This window comes from Papio anubis, chromosome 9 (genome assembly GCF_008728515.1).
Source record: "Papio anubis isolate 15944 chromosome 9, Panubis1.0, whole genome shotgun sequence".
Lineage (NCBI taxonomy): Eukaryota > Metazoa > Chordata > Mammalia > Primates > Cercopithecidae > Papio > Papio anubis.
The window spans coordinates 122,857,314-122,881,698 of record NC_044984.1 but is presented as its reverse complement, the minus strand read 5'-3'; the positions used below and the strand labels follow the sequence as shown (position 1 = coordinate 122,881,698).

At 44.2% G+C, this 24,385-nt stretch overlaps 1 protein-coding gene across 1 annotated transcript in view; it reads right to left on the bottom strand.

Moving 5' to 3' along the window:
* The window catches only part of TMEM132C (transmembrane protein 132C), a 430,548-nt gene that overhangs the window by 269,994 nt on the left and 136,169 nt on the right, over window positions 1-24,385 (bottom strand). Inside the window, exon 2 of the mRNA XM_021923141.2 lies at window positions 16,479-17,367. Within this exon, the coding sequence (XP_021778833.2) occupies window positions 16,479-17,367 (889 nt within the window). The remainder of the gene's footprint in view (window positions 1-16,478; window positions 17,368-24,385) is intronic.

Genomic DNA, 24,385 nt, shown 5'->3' with positions numbered 1-24,385 from the left:
ACCTCTGTAAGCTTCAGACTTTTCTTCTGCAGCTTCCTCACCTCTCTCAGCTTTCACAGAATTCTTTTTCACAGAACTAGAGCCATGCTCTGGATTAGGCTTTGGCTTAAAGAAATGTGGCTGGTTTGATTTTCCATCCAGACCCCTAAAACTTTCTCCATATCAGCCAGAGGGCTGTTTTGCTTTCTTATCATTTGTGTGTTCACTGGAGTCGCATTTTCATTTCCTTCAAGAACTTTCCTTTGCATTTGCAACTTGGGTAACTGGCACAGGAGGCCTAGCCTTTGGCCTCCCCACTTTCCACATGTCTTCCTCACGAAGCTTCATCATTTCTAGCTTTCGACCGAAAGTGAAAGATGTGGGACCCTTCCTTTCACTGAAACACTTAGAGGCCCTTGTAGGGTTATTCATTAGCCTAATTTCAATATTGTTATGTCTTAGGGAATAGGGAGGCCTAAGGAGAGGGAGAGGGATGGGACAATGGCCAGTGGGTGGAGCAGCCAAAACACACACAATATTTATTAAGTTTGTCATCTTATATGGGCACAGTTCATGCTGCCCCAAAACAATACAAAAGTAACATCAGAGATCACAGATCACAGATCTCCATAACACATATAGTAATAATAATACTTGAAATATTCCAAGAATTGTCAAAATGTGACACGGAGACAGGAAGTGAGCATGTGTTGTTGGAAAAATGTGCTGATAGACTTGCTCACTGCAGGGTTACCACAGAACTGCAGCTTTTAAACAACATAGTATCTGTGAAATGCAGTAAACTGAAGCACAACCAAACAAGGTATATGCCTGTATAATTATAAGTTTGTTGGCTGCTTCTGACTGATTGAGCTTAAGTTCTACTTTTTCTTTAATATATGCATTTATAAGAAATGGTTCCAGTTAAGTTCTCGTTATGTTTGCAAATCAAGCAAGGTTAAGGTCACTTAAGAGGCCTAACTGGTTTTGTCTGCTCAGAGATTATTCAGGCCTGGTCTGCATTTAATTTGCTAGAACAAGGGTTTCACCCTCCCATCCGTCATTTGTGCTATGGTATCCAATGCCACAGGGACATCAATAGAACATGCTTGCCCTATGGCTGGAAGCTTGGCAAGAACCACTGTGTTATATGAAGCATAGTGGGGGGAAAATTCAGTTACATCAAAATAAGGTAGGCTGATGGGTGGTTAAATGCCCACTGCAGGCTTACTAGGCATGTCATGGGTGAAAGTCTCTTGAACTCTCTGGAGACTTTGTAGCTCACTGGGCTACTGAGAAGGAGGTCGAGCTGTCCCCAGCACCCTGCAGCCACCAGTCCAGTGAGGTGAAAATGGTGCTTTCCCCCTTCCATCATGATGTGCAGCCATGCCTGGTCCTCCTCTCCCCACTGTGCATCTCAGGATGGCATCATTGTGTCTGTCTGCTGCACCCTTTAGCTCTCCCATCTGAGATACGGAGAGGTGAGCCATAATTTTTAAGAGCCAGTCCCATGCCTGGGCACCCTGTTTTGGGATATAGTCATTAGGAACTGATGAAATGCATCGTAATTAAGGTGTGACATTCTTTCTGCCAGTGTGTTATCCAAGGGGAGCCCCATCTTTGAATACCCCTCTCTGATATTATCAAAGCCCTGTTCTTGTCGTTTTCAAACAGAAGGGATATTAAGTTATACTTATTACAAAGTATAGCCTAACTAGATTAGGTCCTTGCTCCTTGGTGAACATGAAAATTGGCCTTGATTTCCATGGCTGGTCGACACATGACCTGAGCCAGCATCTGGGAGGAGCATTTCAAAGAGACAGAGCTCCTTGCAATGTCAGGCCAGGCTGTCGGGTTCCCAACAGACAGCTCTTAGCAGCCCATGTTCCCGGGCACATTCGTGATCCACGGAGAAGCATGGTGGCTTTTCAGCCTGATAAGCAAGTGGTTATAACCTGTGACTGTGGTCATCTACCTAGCCACACGGCGATCAACCATTTATTCACATTTATTCATCTCAGGGTTTCTCCATTGCCGCACATTGACTGGCATTTGGGATTAGAATATTCTTTGTGGGGTTAGTGGGGAGGCTGTCTTGCACATTGTAGGATATCTAGCACTATCTCTAATCTCTGTTTACTAGACGCCAGTAGCATCTCCCTCCCCAATTCTGACAACCAAAAATGTCTCCAGACATTGCAGATATCTCTGGGGAAGTGAAGATAAAACTCTTTCCCTGTTGAAAAACCTGGTTTACCTCAATGAAAGCCATGGCATCCTTCCTCCCAAAGAAAGTAGATGCTGCTCAGAGATGGGAGTTCATCAATTAGAATGCTTTCAGCTGCAATCCACAGCACTCAATTCAAGCATAGTTGCAATAGACTCTGTGTAATGTCCAGAAAAATACATGTAATAATAAAAATAATGCAATGAAAATAGAGTTAACATTAAGTGCTTAATATGTGCAAATATGTTAAATTATCTTACTGAAGTCCCACAATAACCCTGAGCTGGTGTTACTGTTATCATCTCTATGTATAAACTGAGGCACAGAAAGGTTGGGGAACCCACCTTGGTGGCACAGCTAGAAAACTGTAGGTGCAGGATTTGGACTCAGTTGTCCATCTCTGAACTTACAGCCTTCCTCTGTGCCACAGGTGTGGGCATCTGCTATTTCCTGCACGTGACACAAATCCTTCTCCATCCAGCACCTGCACACAATTTTCTCTTTTTCAAACGACTCTGTCTACATTTACAGACAGCGTGTTTTTCATGGGATTAATCTTCCACTTCCGGCTCTAAGGGTAGCCTGGCAAACAGGTATGTTGAAAGTTGCTGGCCACAATAAATGGATGACAGGTGGGTGTATGACCCACACCAAGCTGAGGCAACTCAATCTGAGGACATTTATTGCACCTATTATAAAAAAGATGCCTAAACTCTGAGCAGGGTCCGAGCTGGGAACCCTTGGGGTGACCATGTAGAGAACCAGCAGGAAGGAGAACAATGTGGGTGAATGGGAGTTGCACAAATAAGTGAGGGAGACTGAGTCCCAGGAACACCATTCTCGCCCTGATGCATTTGTACCTGAAACCCCCAAAAGTTTTAGTTATGGGGAAAAAAATTCCTTTTTAAGTTTAAGTCAGTTAGAATAGCAACCAAAATAAGCTTGACAAATGCATTCCTCTTCTCTCAGGCCTTCGGTTTCCTCATCTGTAGAACGGGTTGTTGAGAGGATTGCCTAGCATACCGGGAATGCATGACCTGCCAAACCCCACACAAACAGGACTGTCTGGAAGCCCAATAGGATAGTCCGAGCAGCAGCCCCACGAGGAGCCAGCACTCTGGCTCTTGGGACTGACAGGTCCCATCCTGGCAGCACTGGGCAAGAACAGCTGAAAAGGCTGTGCACTCCTTTATTTTGTTGTAGCAAATTCTGCTTTTAAAAGTCCCTCTGGAAAATTCAACAGAAAGAAGGCTTCGTCAGGAAAGCATGGCCGCAGTGCCTGCAGTATCAGAGCACACGACAATGGGCACTGGTATTTTAGAGGAACTTGAGAGATGGCCTCTGTCTCCTGCACATTGTACTGAGGAGTGTTTCCATTTGAGTGAGAGCCACAAGCCGGGGGTGAGGATGCCGGGCATCTCCAGCCGAGTGCCTTAACGGGAAGGTGACGGAGGAAGAAACTCCTGGTGGATGTGCGTTCACCTAATGTAGCTGGGTGGAGTATCGAGAGCTTGGATCCCACCCTGGAGGAAAGTGGGGAAGGGGAATCAGGAGGCTCCAGCCTTGGAGGAAGTGTCCTAGGCTGAGCCTGAGACCCACAGCCTGCCTCCTTCCTCCCCTCTCCATCCCGTCTACACTGCGTCCTCCTCCTGTGTTCCTGGATGTCCCCACTTCCAGGCCACCACCTTTCCTAAAAATATATACATACCTTTGGAAGTAGAAACTGAAAGGACTAATAAACACAGAGAAAAACACACCCCACTGCTCTAGGAGCACAGGAAATAGGAGCTGATACAGCAAGGAGGTTCCAGGAAAGACTTTCAACAAGCATGATGCAATCAAAATAATCAAAATGCTTTGGAAATAGGGATGCTTTTTTTTTTTCTTTCTATCCAAGATTTTAATTCAGTTAATTACTTTTGGAGTTTCAAGACATAAAGGGTGCAGGTTTGCAATATTCAGGAACCCTGGAGCAATGACACGACCACAAACCAGTGCCAGCATGCGGGACTCTAAAGTTACCCTAGTACCCAGAACACTGGAGTACCTAGCGTGCTTTCTGAAATCATTACTTGCCACCTTATACCGCCTCTGCTCCCCACAAATTTGTAGTTAGAAAGGGACTACATGTCACGGGTCCACTAATCCATGTGCTACCTCTTTCACAACAGACAAAGCTGTGATTTGGAGAACTCGAAAACTCAGACGACACTTCAATGGGCTAAAGAATGTGGAAGAGAGAAGGCAGAATTCGGGGTCAGAAGGGCTCTGGTTCCTTTCTGTTTTCACAGAGCTCGAGTCAATTTTATGTTTAAATGTTTCCCACAACAGTAAAATCGCTCTCCAGTGTTTCACGGGAGCTGGGCTGCCTGGCAACCCAGATGTGTTGTGGGGAGCTGCGGAGGGGGACAGGGGATGGAGCAGGAAACATTATTTCTTTACTTCTTCCCAAGCAGAAAGAAAATTGTTCCTTTTCTCTGTTCCAGAAGAATACATTTAAAATGACAAGCTGAAGAAAATGAAAACAAACCCTTCCTTTGGAGACATTCAACAGGGGAAATGAATTTCAGACAGACTGTGGGAAAATGAGTTTCCAGAGTTCTCTGAATTAGCTCCAAACTTGCAGTCAGTGCAAACTTGGTCGTGTTTTAGGGTCTCCTCTGCTAATGAGGAGGCTGGGAACGGTCAGCTTGCTCCTGAGGAATCCACTCGATCCGGCAGATTTATTACGCCCAGTAGGAAGGAAAGAGCCGACGATCATGCAGGGCAAGCCAGGTATCTGGACAACGCCTCTGAGGGTTTCTCATATCCTCAGATATCAAATAGATAAGAAAAAACTTCGCTCCCTGAAATGAAGCTATAACGGCATGCACTCAGGCTGTGCTCAGTAATTAGAAGAGTGGATTTGAGAGTGAGGTCTAGACTCCTCCGGCGGACAGGATTTTATTCTCCACGTGGTGAAGGTCCAGATTCCCGTTTGTAACTTTGCTTTTCCACCGCAGGGAACATGGCCTGGTGCTGCCAAGGGGCATGTGGCAATTGAGAAGAACCAGGGAAAGACAGAGTGGCAGGCTCTGAAGCACGTCGGGCAGTCTGTCTTCTCGGTCATGGGTTCAATGCTGCCTTCCACCCATCCGCAAATTCACATCCAGTTGGAACTTCAGAATGCAACCTGATTTGGAAAAAGGTCCTTTGCAGATGGAATTAGTTAAGGATCTCCAAATGAGAGCCTTCTGGATGAGGGTGGGTCTGAAATTCAAAGACGGATGTCCTAGTAAGAGAAAGGACAAAGATACCGAGACACAAAGGAGAAACACAGAGAGAAAAATTCACATGAAGATGGGGCAGGCATTGGATAGATGTGGCCACAAGCCAAGGACCATCAAGGACAGCCAGCAGAGGCAAGGGAGGGTCTTCTCTAGAGCCTTCGGAGGGAGCATGGCCTTGCCGGCACCCTGATTTTAGGCTTCTGGCCTCTAGAAATGTGAGAGAACAAAGTTCTGTTGTTTCAAGCCACCAAGTTTGGGACAATTTGTTATGGCAGCTGCAGGAAACTGATGCTTCCTTCTGCTTTGAGGCATGATGTAAACCGAGAGACACAGTCAAGGCCCCCAGACTGCACAGTGGTGGTTGAGAAGCGATTCTGCTGTCAGCTTCCATTTCCAATTTCTCTTTAGAGCCAGTAACTCTGGTTGAAATCAAGCAGACTTGTAATGTGGCTGCTCTCTTTAACAGGGCACACATGTGAGTGCCATTCACTGTGGACCCTCCCAGATGAGTGCCAAGGGGCAGGGGACAGGGTGTACAAAAGGCTGGCCGCGGTGTGAAGGTGGGGAGTTTCCATCAGAACTGTGTCTGCATCATGGATCCAGTGTCTTCACTAGATTATGTGTTGATCTGGGTGGCCTGAGGGCCTGGCTAATGGAGATTATAGTGCGGGGATGCTGAGGCCCTTTCCAATATCCTCTTACCACTACCTCTCCCTCTCCCCTGGGAGCTTCCCTCACCTGTATCCCTGGCCAGCCATATAGGCGTGGAATTTGCCACCTTCAACTCACGTATCTGATTGAAGTTGGCTGGTCCTTGTTTTGGCCATTCTCACTAATCAAAAATGTTGAAGGGGTTTCTAAATGTGATACAGTACAAAGCACAATAAAAAATTAGAAAGAGTGGTCTGGTCCTAAGAACCTTGTCAAGTAATGGGCAAAGCAAAACATGTGGCCGCCCAATGGAAAAACCATCTGTAGGATAAATTTTTGAAAATTGGCTCAATGTTTAACGTGTAGTTAGTTTAGAGGCAATAAAGAAAAGTCAAGGTCAATAGCCTTTTCTATGACACACATCATCTCTTGGGATATCGTTCTGTCAAGTATACGATTCAGTATTTCGTATATTCACAAAGTTGCACAACCATCACCACTACCTAATTTCAACATGTTTTTATCACCCCAAAAAGAAACCCCAAACCCATTGGCAATCACTCCCCACATGCCATCTCCCGTTGTCCTGGGAACCACTAATCTACTTTCTGTCTCTATGGATTTGCCTATTCTAGGCATTGTATATAAATGGATTCATGTAATATGTGACCTTTTGTGTCTGGCTTTTTTTTTTTTTTTTTTCCATTTAGCATCATGTTTTTAAGGTTCATCCATATTGTAGCATGTACCAGTGGTTTATTCCTTTTATGGCAAAATAATATCTCATTGCATGCAAACATCACATTTTGCTCATTCGTTCATCAGGTGATCTGTGCACACAGCGGTATATTATTCAGCTATCAAAAGGAAAGCTGCTGTGAACATTTATGTATTTTGTAATTATGTATATTTCATGCACAAGTAGGAGACTCACTTCTGAGCAGCCATTAGCCCATCACGTTGGGCTAATTTTTTGTATTTTTTTTTTTTTCAGTAGAGACGGGGTTTCACTGTTAGCCAGGATGGTCTCAATCTCCTGACCTCATGATCCGCCTGCCTCGGCCTCCCAACATGCTGGGATTACAGGTGTGAGTCACCGCGCCTGGCCCCAAAGTCCTTTTAAAGGAGCAGCCATGATTGGTGTTTGTCTATTAGAACAGGCATGTTCCATGAATCCCACCCCTAACCCTCCCGTGGGAATCTGTGACTCTGCTTTTTGCCTTGAGCTGGTTAGAAACTTAGGTTTAGTCTGCAAGGGATTAACCTCCCAAAGTCCTTTTTTTTTTTTTTTTTTGGAGACGGAGTCTCACTCTGTTGTCACCCAGGCTGGAGTGCAGTGATGCAATCTCGGCTCACTGCAAGCTCTGTCCCCTGGGTTCATGCCATTTCCTACCTCAGCCTCCCGAGTAGCTGGGACTACAGGTCCTGCCACCATGCTGGGCTAATTTTTTGCATTTTTTTCTTTTTTTTTTTTTTTAGTAGAGACGGGGTTTCACTGTGTTAGCCAGGATGGTCTCAATCTCCTGACCTCATGATCCACCTGCCTCAGCCTCCCAAAATGCTGGAGTTAGAGGTGTGAGTCACTGCGCCCGGCCCCAAAGTCCTTTTAAAGGAGGTGAAACCCAATTTTATTTTTTTTTTAAGAGACAGGGTCTTGCTATGTTGCCTAGGCTGGACTTGAACTCCCAGGTTCACACAATCCTCCCACCTTGGCCTCCAGAGTAGCCGGGACTATAGGCAAAAGCCAGTCTTTCAACTCTACCTGAATTTCCTTGACATACATTGAGACTCTAGAAATGAATCCACCTATAAACCTCATCCTGTTTGGAAAAATAATACTTCTCTCAGTATTCTTGCATAAATCTTAGCACATTTCTTCAAAGGCTTTCTTCCCTGCGTCCACCCTTCATCCTTTTTGTTTATCGGAACGTGGTGAGGGCATACGCGGCGGTTAAGCACACACAGCATGGTGTTGCCTTGGTTGGGGGAGATTCAGTGACTGATGAAATGACTGGGCTTCATCCACCAGTCAAAGCAGGACAGAACTAATGAACCAGGAGGTCCCATACACGGCTAGGAAAGAACATCACCTTCTGTGCCGAAGCTGAGAAGAGGCTCCTTGCTGTCCTACTTTCTGAGTGTGCTCCTGCAAAGCAAGGGCTATTAAAGACTGCATGCTTGGCATCTAGTCTCTCTTTCGCTCTGTCTTTACTCATGAGAGAGGACTGCCTCCTTATTTCACAGTGTTTTACTTCAAAAACAAATCTCTTAGGATTTATGTCCTGAAGGCTCCATTGTCAGTCCTGACACACAAAACCTACCCAGCAAAGGACAAAGAAGCCATGTAATTGCTGTTCTATTTTCAGTGATGTTTGAGGACCATCACAAGGCCCACATCCCACAGACCACCCAGATATCTATATTCTCTGCAAGCCAACGGTGTAGGCTCGTGGTTGTCAACCAGGGTGATTTTGTCCCCCAAAGAAGAGTTAGCAATGTCTGGAGACATTTTGGTTGTCAGAACTGGAGCAGAGGTGGAGGTGCTACTGGATTTTATCTATTGAGTAGAGTCCAGGGATGCTGCTCAATATTTCACAATGCACCAGACAGCCCAACACAAAAGAATTAGCTGGCCCCAAATGCTGATGACATTGAGGCTGAGAAGCCAGTCCCTATGCTAAGCATCTCTCTTCACTGCGTTGAGACATGGGGATGTGTCTATTTACTGCACAGAAATTCATGTTAGCAGCAGAGTATAATCTCCCAGTCAAGAGCGATGCTTTATGACTCTCTTAGCATCCCTAATGCAGGGTTTGGAATTGGTTACAAGTAGAGAACAAATCTCTTCCATGTCTATGAATCACATTGTTCAATTAAGAGAGCTTATTTTAAATTGGAGAGGATGAATGATCACTGCCTCTGCTCTTTAGGTATCTATTTCATTGCTCACTGACAAGGCCAAACATTTCACGTCCCCCTATCCCCAAGTTCCTTGCTTTAATAACCTGCAGGGTCAAGACTGACCTACCTACTTACAACCTGCAACTTGAGTCAAACTAACACTGATTTTTTTTTTTTTTTTTTGAGATGGAGTCTCGCCCTGTTGCCCAGGCTGGAGTGCAGTGGCACGATCTCAGCTCACTGCAAGCTCCGCCTCCCATGTTCACTCCATTCTCCTGCCTCAGCCGCCGGAGTAGCTGGGACTACAGGCACCCGCCACCATGCCTGGCTAATATTTTGTATTTTTAGTAGAGACGTGGTTTCACTGTGTTAGCCAGGATGGTCTCGAACTCCTGACCTTGTGATCCACCCGCCTCAGCCTCCCAAAGTGCTGGGATTATAGGCGTGAGCCACTGCACCTGGCCCCTAACCCTGATTTTGACAGCAGAATGATTCCGTGAGCTCCGGCTAAGCTAGGCTTTGGGGAGGCAGTCATGTGGAAGTCGTCCCATCCTCAACATCCCCAGGGGCTCAGGAGCACGGACGTACACTGAGATAATTTTCAGAACTGATGACCTCCATTGTCAATATATTTTGAACATCCTTGGAAAAGTAAATAATGCCTACGCTTTCTCTAAGGAATCCTGATCTTTATTTCAAGAAGGCTCAGTTAATTATGAAAGAAAACATCCATGAAAAGGAATGTTTATGAAATAGGTTTGATATTAGGCATTTGGTTTTGCATTTATTCAATGAATGTTTACTGGGGCTTTATTTTGTGCCAAGTCATACACCAAGGGCTGGGGATATAGCAGTGAACAGAGAGATGGAAAAAGGGCTTACCCTCATGAGTCAACACACTCATATTTGTAAAACCTATCTGCATATGTGTTTTTCATTTATGTTGGTAATTATTTTTTATTTCTTAAAATAGGCTTCCAAAATAACGTCATAGCTACAAGAAACAAAGTTTCCATCTTCCACACCTTGACTTTTGGGGCTCATGAACTAATTTGATTATAAAGCAAGGGTTGCCTTTGAATTCACTTTGTGAAGTTGCAGACAAAATTCAGTCTGCTTCTTTTTGCTCATGGAAGACTGTCCTTTGTGAAAATGATCTTGCCAAGAAGGTTCATGCCAAGTTTACATGTATGTTATTAGTCCCATAAATATTTCCAAGGAGTCCAGGCCCTCTCAGTGAAGCCACTGTGCAAAGACCCATGGAAGACAGAAAGTCTTTGGGTTTCTCAGTGAGGAGAGATTATTCAAGGTCTCCCTGCCTGTCCTCCATGAATTTCCCAATAGAAAAGAACAAGCAATGGACCTCGGTGATCCAACATTCTGTGTCCTGGGTGGTTTTCTCCTGTGATCTAACCAGCAGCCAAAGGTGGAGGCAGCTGGAGAGATCTGGATGATATATACACCACGTGTTCTTTATGCACTCATTGGCTGATGGGCATTTAGGTTGATTCCATATCTCTGCAATTAGCTATGTGTACACAGAGGCATATAGAGTGCTAGAATGGATGCTAGAGACTCAGAAGGGGAGAGGGTGAGAGGTTGTTCAGGGATGAAAAGTTACCTACTGGGTACAATGTACGCGAGTTGGGTGACAGGGGCACTAAAATCCCAGACTTCACCACTGTGTACTTCATCCCTATAGCCCAAAACCACTTACACCCCCTAAAGCTACTGCAATGAAAAAAATACAGTGTTGGTTCCCAAACTTCAGTGAGACCAACTTCACTATTATTCCCACATCTGTGTACATCCTCTTATATTATTTCCTTCTTGAATATTTTTTCCTTAAAACAATGATTTTAAGCATTAAAGTACATTTTAATTAAATTAAAATTACAATACACTATCTAGGAAGGGAAAACCTGCCTCTCCCACAGGATTTCCATCACAGAATGGCAGCTCTGTCCTTCATCCCAGCGTCCTGATGCTCTGTGCCTCCTTCACACAAGTGTGCCCACAAATCTCATCAGTCCTAGCTTTAAAATTAATCCAGAATCTGTACACTCATTTACACCTCTGCTGCTGTTATCCTGATCCAAGCCTCTGCCTTCTCTCACCTAGATTACTGCAATACATAAAAATAAGTTACATCGTGACATTCCTTATTCAAAACCTTCCAGTAGTCCTCATCTCACCTGGTATAAAAGTGTTTACAACAGCTCACAAAGTCCAAGGTGATGTGAATCCCAGCTCCCCTCAGAGCTCACCTCCCCCAACCTCTCCTATCTTCCATTCTGTTTCAGCCACATTTGTCTCCTTACTGTTCCTGAAACAGGCCAAGCAAGCATCCCCAGGACCTTTGCACATGTTTCCCTGCCAAGACCACACTTGATTCAAATGCCACTTTTTCAACAAAGCCTGCCTTGACTGTCCCCTTAAATTGTATTCTCAGCACTTTCCATTCTTCCTCCCTTGTCCATTTTTTCCTAAGCCACTTATCACTATCTATTGTATTTACTTGGTTATTATTATTATTTTATTATTATTATTACTGAGACAGAGTGCCACTCTTGTCACCCAGGCTGGAGTTCACTGACATGATCTTGGCTCACTGCAACCTCCACCTCCCAGGTTCAAGCCATTCTGCTGCCTCAGCCTCCCAAGTAGCTGGGATTACCGGTGTCCGCCATCCTGCCCAGCTAATTTTTTTGTATTTTTAGTAGAGACAGGGTTTCACCACATTGGCCAGGCTGGTCTTGAACTCCTGACCTCAGACAATCCACCCAGCTCGGCCTCCCAAAGTGCTTGGATTACAGGTGTGAGCTACCACACCCAGCCCAATTTTGATTGTTTTTATCTTCCCCCACTAGGAAATCAGCTTCACATAGGCAGGGAGCATTGCCGATTTCATTCAGGGCTGTAGAACAATGCCTGACAAATGGGCAGGGGTCAGTCCATATTAATTGAGTCAATACTTGTCAAGTGAATGAAAAGAAATATTGTATCCACAGTGAAAATGGAAAACCACTGTTTTGTTTGTTTAGTATTTGGGCTATCAAAAGAAAATAACTATAAACAATGAAAGCAGAACAAAGTTTTAAAATTCCAGCTAGAAAAGGAGAAGGCTTGGAGACAGTGACCTGTCTTTCTTTTTGCCAAAACAAAACAAAACAAAAACAAACAAACAAAAAAAACAAGATAAGTAGGGGCTCTCAGGATGTTCGAGTTAGAGGTATGCTAGCAGAAAACAAGACTTTTCATTGTAACATTATAAGAACTGAACGACAACTGAACACAAAGCCTGTGTACACTCTGCAATTCCATGGCGCTTAGTGTCTAGCATTGTGCTATGAGCCAACACACAGAAGTCCAGAGCCTTCCCACCCACCCTGGAGAGTGTGCCGTTCATAAAGCTCATTTTATGCAGGACGGAACTCCAGGGACTCTGTCTTTACCAGCTGGCTGGAGGCAAAGCTCTCTGAGGGCCTCTCGGATGTTGTCTAGCTTAAGGCAGATGGTGCTCAAATACCTACAGGGTTCTTGGCAAATACTAGATTCAGAAAGAAGGGCATGCAGTCTTGGAGGCTGTACTAACTACACCCCTCAGTTGTGTCACTTCTTGGCACACACGCACATTTTGATTATGTCTATCTTGCCTACTAGAACATAAGCTTCACTCGCGCAGGAAGTTTTGCCTGTTTCATTCACTGCTGTAGAACAATGCCTGGCAAATGGGCGTGGTTGGATACCTGCACATTGCATTGATGATACAGAAACACTCAACGTATCTAGGGGCCTGCAAAGATGGCGTCTCTGCACAGGAAGGAAGTTCTCTGTATTCCCTAAACAAACAAACAAACAAACAAACAAAAACAGGAGAAGCAGACTGAGCTCATCTTTTCCTAATGGACACTGAGAGACTTGGGCAGGTGTTCAAGGAACTAATTCTTCCAACTGAACTTCCTTGCCTTTGAAAATGTCTTCAGTCACAAATAAGCTGGAAAGAGAGAGAAGGTGTCCTAAGACCTACATTCTGACCCAAACATCCTCTGTGGTTTGGTTAATAATGTTATGCCAATGACCGTTTCCTGGCCTCAATATTGTACTATGATTATATGAGGTGTTACCACCAGTGGAAGCTAGGGGAGGGGTCTATGGAAGATCACTGTATTATTTTTGGAACTGCTTACAAATCTGTAATTATTTAAAAACATAAAAGCTTAATTTTGTAAAAGAAAAACCTTCAGCCATGTTGGGAAAACAGGAGAATTGGAGAGAGGGGGAGAGAAAGAGGGAGATTAAGGGAAGGAGAGAAACAGAGAGACTCCACACAGAGCAAAATTCCAGTTGACACATTGTTGCCTGCTGATCATTTTGGCAACTCAAATTAAGCCAAGACTCTGAAATGTGTATGCCGTCCATAACGTCCCTTTTTAATTACTGAAATTCCATCTTCAGAATAAGAACGAACCTCAAAGACGGGTCTTCAGATGGTTGGTTTGTTCCCTATTCTTTGAATTCCGACACGCCTGAGACACAAGGACTGGCATTTGCACATGTGTTTGGGGAAACTCTGCTGCTCAGACTTTCTCATGAGCAACTGCTTTTAGCTCTTAGGAAATTTGCTTCGAATGTAAAACCTGAGGTAAGGAAATATAACACGTGCCATATCTTGGTGAACGGGGAGTGAGGCGGATCTTCTCTCCCCAGGACTTTGATCTGTGACGGGAAAGATCAGAAGGGAGGGAATAGAGCTGCTGCCCTTGACGGCACTAAGCAGTGCCCTTTCATGTGACTAAGTCTTACCCCCAGAACCACGCCATTAGTAACCTCTGTGCTACAAACGCTCCTGTCACTATACAAAGACACTGCCCTTTAAACAACATCATAGGACAATGGGAATAATAGAATTTTCAGAATAAATTTAGTAGTTGTTTTACACAACACACAATGTCCACTTACTGCGAAGACAGAATTCAATGCTTATTGAAGGTTTGATGGGTGTTTAAAAACAGCCCTGTTAGTAATATTCAATGTTGACAGAGAAGTTTCAGTGCACCAGACACTGTTATGAGCACCTTGCAAATAAATATTAGTCCACTGAATCCTCACAACCCATGGGAGCAGGTACTATAATTACATCTGCTTTAGACAGGAGGAAACTGAGTCACGCAGAGGTTAGTTAACTTGCCTATCACCACAAGTAAAAGGCTGTAAGTAAGAGATGGGATCAGAATTGAGGTCAGCTGGTTGGAAGACCTTTGCTCACCACCACCATGACTCTCTTTGTGATGAAAAATTCAGAAAACAGATCCTCCTCTCTGAAGAGCCCTGTCTAAGCATCCCTTCCAGGTGCAGCTGGAAGGTTGTGCACCTCAGACCTAGGGACCCAGGTGGCTCGGCTTGCGCTTACCTTGGTAGACACTAGAGCCTACATTTCCCGAAGAGGAACGTGAACGAAGTGCAAGGGGGAAGATGATGACTCTAAAATTCTACAATGACTTAGCATGACATCAGTTCCCCGTCTTTCTGTCTCCAGCTTCCAAAGTCAGAAATAGTTGCATTTATTTCACGATAGATCTGAAACTTAGGGGGCAAAGGGGACTTACCAAAAATCAAACTCAGATCTCCCAGATCAGTATCTTTTTTTTTTTTCTTTGAGATGGAGTCTCGCTCTGCTGCCCAGGCTGAAGTGTGGTGGTGTGATCTTGGCTCACTGCAACCTCTACCTCCCAGATTCAAGTGATTCTCCTGTCTCAGCCTCCTGAGTAGCTAGGATTACAGGCACACGCCACTATACCCAGCCAATTTTTTGTATTTTAGTAGAGACGGGGTTTCACCGTGCTGTCCAGGCTGGTCTCAAACTCCTGAGCTCAGGCAATCCACCCGCCTCAGCCTCTCAAAGTGCTAGGATTACAGGCGTGAGCCACTGTGCCCGGCTGATCAGTATCTTTTTGAATCCAAGTCAGGGGGAAACAAACACAATATTCAGATCTTTTTATCTGAATATTGGCTTCCTGGCCCCTCAGTGACAAGGTCATGATACTTTCAATAAGCTCCGGATACATTGACAGCGAGACCTGTCCTTTCCCAGCACGTCCTTCACTGACCACCAAGGTTCACAATGCCAGTGCCATGCGAATCTTTTGTACAATAAATCTCATAAAAAGACGTAGGATTTCATGACATTGCTGAAAGAGATTGCCAAAAAACACTGGCAAATGAAGATCTGCAAAATTAGTTCATTTAAAAATTGAAAGGAAAAACTACAAAGACGATGACAAGATGTATACTTTAGAAGACAGTTATTTAAATCTGAAGGACTAGGATGAGAAACTAATGGAAACCTCTGAACCTTTTTATAAATGAAAAAACAAAAACAAGCAAAACAAAAAAACTTCAAAAATAAGCATCCTTATAGTCATATTACAAAAGTTAAACAGAAATGAAACATGGTGTGATAGGCTATCATTCTAGCTTGCAAATCAAATATTTTTCCAAGCCACTCATTCAAAATGTGATTAAGGCTTTACTCTGATGAGAATTCTAACAAAACATAGCTGCAATTACAACCTAACTCCTTAACCATAACGGGAAAAAAAACCCTTATTTTTATCCAATTTATTTTTTAAACAAATTTCAAACAAATACTTTTTTCATTATTATGACAGTTTAGTCCACATTTTAAGAGGATTTGCTTTAAATGAATTTTACCCCAGTATTAATTATCCTCAGAAAACATGTGCTCCTGTACCAAATTTTAGAATCATTATACAGAGTGACAGAGCAGCCCTGTTAGAGCTTGGATGCTGCTCTCTGTTGAATCTGCAATGGTGACAGTAGGTGGATTATCCTGCGGCTTTGTTTATTTGTTTTACAAGATGGAATACCTTTGCTGAAGAGTTTTATGTCCGGCATGTTTGCTTAATTGTTGCTTAATTCATGCGCTAAGGCCTCCCAGACACTAACTGGCAACATTTAACATCACCTAATTAAAAAAAAAAAAAAAGGTACTATGCTTGGCTCTTTCCACATATATACCCAAAGTGAGATCGCATCACTCCTCTGCCTTTTCTTGGGCTTCTTGAACATGGACTTTCAATCATGCAACTCCAATGATATCACAACAAAGGATCCACAGCAGAAAAAGAATCACATCCCTCTCCACGTGTGAGGATAACTGAAGGTCTAGAGAGGCGGATTACTCTGTCTAGATCCTTTTGGATATAACTTCCGCCCACCCTTTGCCTCTTCTTCCCTCCATAACCCACGGTGGAAGGAGAGCTGTTGACAGTATGTGGGCAGGTGCATAATTTGCCTTCCCCTGTTAATGCTGAGCAGTGCCTGAAGATCGTGAAAATCGACGCTTCCTGAATATCTATCTGCCACGCATGGAACCCAGTCTCACACCAGCCATGCCAAAGATGAGCAGGGACAAGCATGGCACCTACCTCAAGATGAAGAAGTCCACGGAGGAATTGCTGGAGATGGTGACATAGGCGGTGACCACGTCTCCCTGCTTGACTGGCCTGGAAGGCAGCCAGATGACCACGTTACCATCCAAACGCAGCTCGCTGAGCTGGGCGCTGTCCTGGGCCCGGTAAAGGCGGACGGTGCCGATCCTCTGCAGGTGGGACGTGGTTTCCTCCAGCCCATCCTTTCCTGGACGGATGGCGTTGCCCTTCCTGAAGTCACCCCCGGCACAGTCCCCTCGCTCGTTTCCTGGGTGCACGGTGTAGTAGAGCTCCACGGGGGTCCCCTCCGGCTGGTCCACGAACTTCTTCCTCCCGGCACCCAGCGTCGGGGCACTGAACCAGCTGGACAGGAGCTCCAGCTCGGCCACACACAGCCCCAGCTCCCCCTTCAGCCGGCAGCTGCCCCGCACCTCTCTGGTCTCTCGGAAAGCAAAGAGCCTCAGGCACGGCAGCTTCTCCCCGGCGCTGCGGTCGTCCCAGTCTCTGCCCACGATGTGGAACAGAACCTGCACTTTGGGCCGGCTCAGGTAGACTCTGTCCCGCAGGATGTGGGCTTTCAGTTTCCAATCAAAACTCAACTTACTGGTTGGACCTAAAAAGTTTGAAGTCAACATCAAGTCCAGAGGCACAACCTTTTCCACAGAAAAGGGTCCGTAGCTGGCATTGAGCACTGGGGGCTGCCTGGTTTTGTAGGTAAAGAAGGACTCCACCCTCGACTGCAGGCTGGAGTTGCGCAGCAGGTCCTGGCCGGCTTCCTTGAGGAAGAAGGAGGTCTCTGCTCGGAGGATGTGGTAGCTCACAGGTAGGTAAGGTGGCAGTGAGGAGAATCGCTGTATGTTGTCTGTGACCCCGTGACCCTCTATCACTAAAAAGGGAAAAAGAAAAGAAAAAATCAAAGACAGGATTATTAATGGGCTGCTCATTAGCTGTTAGGTCTGTAAGCCATTTAGAAACGGGGGATAGAAAATCTGAAGTCCACTTGGCTAGAATTTTTATATTCTTTCTGGAATAAGTCATTAAAACGATTCTACATGGTCTATGAATTATGCATAGACTTATATTAGGTTGAAACATGTGAAAATGAGAATTCTGTAGAGTAAGATTCGTTGAATGGTGGCAATTTCATAGAGTTCAACTTAACAGAATGATGGTAAATTACCTATAGGAGTAAAGTGGGTATTTTATGAATAATTGGCATGAGTTTAAAATGTACTTAATGGCACTGGTACATAAATAGCAAAACAGGCCAATGTATAAAGTCCATAAATAAACCCAAGAATATATGGAAGTTTAGTCAGTGATAAAGGTAGCATCTCAAATCCGGAGGTAAACATAGCCTTTTTTTTATTCTTTATAATTATTATTATTTTTTTAAATAGAGATGGGGTCTCACTATTTTGCCCAGTCTGGTCTTGAACTCCTGGGCTCAAGCAATCTTCCAACCTTGGCCTCCTAAAGTGCTGGGATTACAGGCATGAGCCACCGCCTCTGCTGCAAACGTTGACTTTTAAATCATTGGTGCTAGGAAAACTGTACAACCATTAAGAAAAAAGTAGATCCACACCCCACACCATATATAAGACTGAACTTCAAATGGATCAGCAATATAAATCAAAGAAGTTATATCTTTCAAGCACTAAAGAAAACATGGATGAATTCCTCTATAACCTGGCTGTAGGAAGAGCTTCACAATTATGACTCAAAATCTAAATGCAATTTAAAAAATTTGCCTATATAATTTAAAAAATTGCTGGGAAATGACAAGCTGGGAGAAAATATTTGCAACACATGTATCACATTAAAAGGGCTAATGGCCCTAATATACAGATCTTGAAATTTGAGGAAAAAGATTTTTTAAAATTGAGAGAGAAGTGAGTAAAGGGTATGAACAGATAGTCACAAAAATATATTAAAATTGTTTATATATAGATATATATATTCAAAACTAATGAGCATCACTCACAATTAGAGAAATACAAATGAAAACTACAAATACCACCTCTTACCTATAAGACTGACAAAAATGACCAAGCATAACACACACTGTTGAGAAGTCGACAGGCAATAGGCAGTCTTAGTGTATGGCTGCTGAGAATGAAAAGTGGTACGACCTTTCCGGAAGGGAACTTGGCATTACATTTGCATTTTTCTTTGACTCTTTCATCTTACTTCTAGGAATCTACTCTGAAGATACACCTCTGGCAATTAGAAAACACATACACACAAGATCATTTATTGCAACACTTTTTTTTTTTTCTTTTGAGATGGAGTCTCCCTCTGTCACCCAGGCTGGAGTGCAGTGGTGCGATCTCAGCTCACTGCAAGCTCCACCTCCCGGGTTCACGCCATTCTCCTGCCTCAGCCTCCCAAGTAGCTGGGACTACAGGTGCCCACCACCACGCCTGGCTAATTTTTTTGTATTTTTAGTAGAGACGTGGTTTCTCCGTGTTAGCCAGGAGGGTCTCGATCTCCTGACCTCGTGATCTGCCTGCCTGGGCCTCACAAAGTGCTAGGATTACAGGCGTGGTGGCTCACGCCTCAGAATTGGTTTTAAATGCAAAATATTTTGACACAACCTTCATACCTCTATGTAGGAAAATGGTTGAATAAACTACAGTAAATCCACATAGCAGAGTATCACGAGCTGCAATAAAAAAAGGAATAAGATCTGTATGAAGCAATATGGAGTGCTTTCAAAAATATATTGATAAGTTAAAGAGCATGGTGCAGAAGGCTATCTGACTACACTAACTTCTGTGTAAGAAAGAAGGGGAGTGTATTAGTCTGTTTTCACACTGCTAATAAAGACATACCCCAGACTGGGAAATTTGAAAAAGAAAGAAGTTTAATGGACTCACAGTACATGGCTGGGAGGCCTCATAATCATGGAGGAAAGCAAACGAAGAGCAAAAGCATGTCTTACATGGTGGCAGGCAAGAGAGCTTGTGCAGAGGAACTGCCATTTACAAAACCATCAGATCTTCTGAGACTTACTCACTACCCCAAGAACAATATAAGGGAAACTACCCCCATGATTCAATTATCTCCACCTGGTCCTGCCCTTGAACCATGGGGATTATTACAATTCAAGGTGAGATTTGGGTGGGGACAGAGCCAAACCATACCAGGGAGATAAGAAAATGTCTATGTATTTGCTCATTCATGTAACACACATGAACACACAAGAAATCAGAGTCTATAAGGTTGGTTATCAACAGGTGTTGGGTGGGAACCAGGCAGAAATAAAGGGGGTTGAGGATGGGGAGGAAAGATGGAGGGTGTATCTTTTTTGTATAGTTCTGACCTTTGGAATCATGTTAATGTTTGACATATGATAATAATATCAACACGGGTAAGTAAAAACCCTGAATTGGTCACAAGTGGAAAGAAATGAACTTAATTATATTTCAAATAAATATCAAAACCACACTGAAGGAGGGTAAGGGAGAACTAATCCAAGTAATTTTGGACACATATTTGGTCTTTTTTTAATTCCTCATATCTCCCTTAGAGATTTTGCTGTTTATGTTTATTCATTTGTTGGAAAAAATAGTAACAAGAGAAGCCATTTTTCTCATGTTACTCAGAAATAATGAGTTAATGCCCACCATATTATTATTCCTAAATTCATTAGATTCTTTGATAATCTTGACCCATCTGGGTGGAGAGTGACTTTTAGTCATTGATCACCAAAGACACTATCTTGTCATCATCACCGCCTTTCTCAGCTGGGGAGAAAGTGTTTGTTATTAACTTTTCCAGGTGAAACGAGTTAGCAGAATGATTAAGCGTGTCACCCTCTCCCCACTGGGTGGGAGCCCAGTTCCAAGGCTCAGATCCCTCTGGCCCCCTCCTGAGATTCAGCACACCGAGTGGCGATACCAATGGGGGTGTAAACCACTTGGCTCTGGGTTCTGCATCTGTTCAGACCTGACATCGCAGACTGCTCACCCTGGGGCTCCACCCAGCCTGCAGATGAGTTTTGCTTGGCCCACAGTGTTTTAAAAAAAATCTTTATAAAGTGAAACTCAATTTTTAAAAACTGGGGAGTCTCTGGGTTTCCAGCTTGTCTCTGAACATGGGAGGAACTTGCAACATTTGGGCTTTCTCCCCACATGGCGACGACGGGAGGAGGTGACTTACAGCCCCAGTGTTGCTGTCATCCTACATTCAGCCCACTGTGCACCATGGAGCTGCCTGCTTGTCCCTCAGGTGCTTTTGAGTTTGAGATTCCTGATTTACAAGATTTAGCTGGCTAAGTCGCTGAATATTGGGGGCTCACAGCCTCAACCTCAAGGTAGGAAAGCACAGCATATCACCCCTCGTTTCCAGGGTTTTTTGTAACCATCCCTGACATCAACAGAAGGACCACCAGCAGCCTCCTTGCTGTTTGAATATTTTCTTTGCTAAGATCCCCCATGGGCTTATGCTACATGAGGGCATGGCTAAGAACTTGCTACACACTCATGACCCAGAAACTTCAATTGCCCCGTCTAACTTTGAAAACCCAAGAAAGCCCATCTCCTTGTTTCTGTCTTTTAAAACCCCCAGAAAACCCAAACAAGACTGCATTCGTATATTGAGAGAGGAGATGGGAGTTGCTCTCTCCTTCTTTCCAGCCTTCCCTCCTGTCCCTTCCTCTCAGTGCAGCCTGCGCAACACGCCAGCATATGGGGCAGCCTGGCTCTGCTGTCCTCTGGAAGGACCCTAATCCTTTTCCCGGCAGGGACACTGGCGAGCAGATCAAAGCTGCCTTTGGTGCTGCAGCCAAATGGACTTGGATTGTCAAGATGGCTTTTCAAAGAAATAACATTCTCTCCAGTTCTCAGCCCAGAGGCCTTGTTCTGGGGTCACCAGCAACAAGGGCACATTTGCCTCCCTCTCTTTAGGGATGGCTCGGCACTTCCATTTTAACCCCCTAATTTCAGAATCAGCTTAAAACATGCGCAAAAGGCCCTGCCGAGGTACGACATTCCAGAAAGAGCTCTGGCTCTCTGTCCTTAAACACGGACTATTTAGGCAACTTGTCATGGTTTGTAAAAACCAACAGACAAATTGCCACATCTGATGCTTTTATTTTGAGGTATTTATCCCAATCCAAAAAAATCCTCTTAAATCTTGAAGTGTAGGGACTTCGAGACTCATCTGTTTGGAGAAGGTTATGAGCCAAGGGCTCTGTGAAGGGGCGGGGCACAGGACTCCAGGCCCATCTGCAGCGGGGGCCTTCGCCAACAGAAAGCATTTGTCAACAAGCTGTTTTGTCATTCTTCATTCTTCCTACACATAAAGATTCCTTTTCTCTCCTTCTCTTAATGGGAAAAAAGTCTAAAGGAAACCCGTTTGCTTTTAAAGTAAGTTTATTTTCTATAAAATACAGATGGAGTAGGCTTGTGGTCTTGCCTCCTGTCTTAGGGTTCTTCCATTCTTTGAACAGGTCCCTGTTTATCCTTCAGATGAGGAAAAATGAGAAGGGATGAAGTGAAGTGAAGCCTAGCTCATCCCTTCCTGTTGAGCCTCATTCTGAATTCTTCCAGCTCACGGGGGATTTGACTTGAGTCAAAAAGTGACAGACACCATAAAGAAAGGAGCAAGGCCTTGTACAGTGGCTAAGGGAGCTTCAATTTCCATAAAGAGTAGAGAGAGAGATTGAGACTGGTTGATCTAGGTATGTAGCATAATCATAATAACAATGGAGAGTAATTATAAAATGGCATCCCATCTCCTGTATCTACATACTTATCTACAACCTTTGCATGAGACTTTGCAGTTCTCCCATCAAGAGGTGGAGTCAATTTCCCCACTCTTTGAATCTGGGCTGCCTTGTGATTTGCTTTGGCCGAGAGAATATGGAAGAAATGACAGCGTGCCTCTTCTGGGCCCAGGTCTCAAGGGGCCTTGCACATTTCCACTCTGCCTCTTTTGGACACCTGATAGTAGGAAGAAGAACAAGCCTGGGCCAGCCTGGAGAAAAGACCACATGGAGAGGAGCGGTGTGATCCCAGCTGAGGCCAGCCTGCATCAGGCAGCCCACGCCCAGCCCCAAACAAGTGAGCAAGTTCAGCCAAGATCAGAAGCCCTGAGACTCAGGAGGCCTTGTACATGATTAAGTCTCCACATTTCAGGGTGTTTCATCATGAGACAATCCCTGACAGAGCAGCCAGCAGTCATCAAGAATTGACCCTATGTATGAGTCCACTTTCATACTGCTATGAAGAAATATCCAAGACTGGGCAATTTATAAAAGAAAAAGAGGTTTAATGGACTCACAGTTCCACAAGACTGGGAGGCCTCACAATCATGGTGGAAGGTGAAGGAGAAACAAAGGCACATCTTACATGGTGGCAGGCAAGAGAGTGTGTGCAGGGGAACTGCCCTTATAAAACCATTAGATCCCGTGAGACTTATTCACTATCATGAGAACAGCATAAAAACCCACTCTGAGGATTCAATTACTTCCCACCAGGTTCCTCCCATGACATGGGGGGATTACGGGAGATATAATTCGAGATGAGATTTGGGTGGGGACAAGGCCAAACTATATCACCATGGTCTAGGTGTGTTTTTAAATGCTTTACATGTGGAATCTCAATAGTTCTTCACAACCATCTCATGGGGTAAGTATCATGATGACCACTTCTTATAGAAGAGGAAATTGAGGAATAGGGAAAGTAAATAATGTTGCCCCAGATCTCCTAGTTGTAAGTGACATAGCTTAAACTCATGCCTGGCTGACTGGTTCCAGAGGTTCTGGTCCACTTGGCAACAGGGCTCACCTTGCTCTACTCCCTGCCTCCCAGGTGCATGAGGATTCATTGAGATGATGCCTACAAAGTGTTCAGCAAGTCTCTGACTCATAATAAGGGTGCAAGCAGTGTTATAGCTTAATTATATCTTAGTACATCTTTGTTCCAGAGTTTTAAATTTATTATCGAAGTTTAAATACATCTTGCTCCTTCATATCTCCAGGGTCTCACACATGGCCACTCCTTCTGCCTAATTAATTTCCATTCAGTTTCCAGATCCACCTCACCTCTTCTATGAACAGGAAGCCTCCCTGACTTCCACAAGAGGTCCAGTGTCCCTCCCAAAATACCATGCACCTCTCTTTTATATCTTTTCACACAGCTGTAATTTTATATTTGCTTGTGTGCATGTTTGGTTAATGACCATCTTCCCTAACAGACTGGAAGCTCCATGGGAAAAAAGGATAGTGTGTTTATCCAGCAGCGTGCCCTCCTGTCTTGAATACCATGTGACTCAGTGACGACTCATGCAACACTTGAGAAATGCATGAAGTTTGACCAACAGCCCAAACATGAAGCAAGCCAGATGGGGGAAGAAGCCACTTCACAAAACACAGCCGTAAGGTGAACAATGAGGGAAAATGTAGACACCATTTGTTGGAAGGCAGAACTTCTCACGTGTGGTAGGAAGAATTGCAGCCAATATCCATGGACATTCTGGCATACAGTACCGGGAGATGGCGACTCTCTGCAGCCATTCAGTGTCAGTGCATCAGAGGTGCTGAGGAAACTTTCCCTTCATGTAAGTACCTTCTTTGCCTCACATTTGCCTACTTTTAGAGCATATGGTCACCTAGAAGTAAACTAACAATTGTTGCAGCAGACAAGAACAATTATTCCTTTCCCCAATAAAATAATGCACTAGCACCTGTCCATAGGGCTGCTGATAATTTACCAAGAACTTCTTGAGTACATACATGCCCAAGACTGCCTGGTGCAGCTCTCTGTACACAGAGCTTTCAACTGAGGGTGGTGTTTCCTAAGCTTCACACCTCCCTCACTCTCATGACATGAACCAGATAATGTATGCACTGTTAATCAGTCCAGGAGCTTACTGATAATTGATAACTTTATAAATTA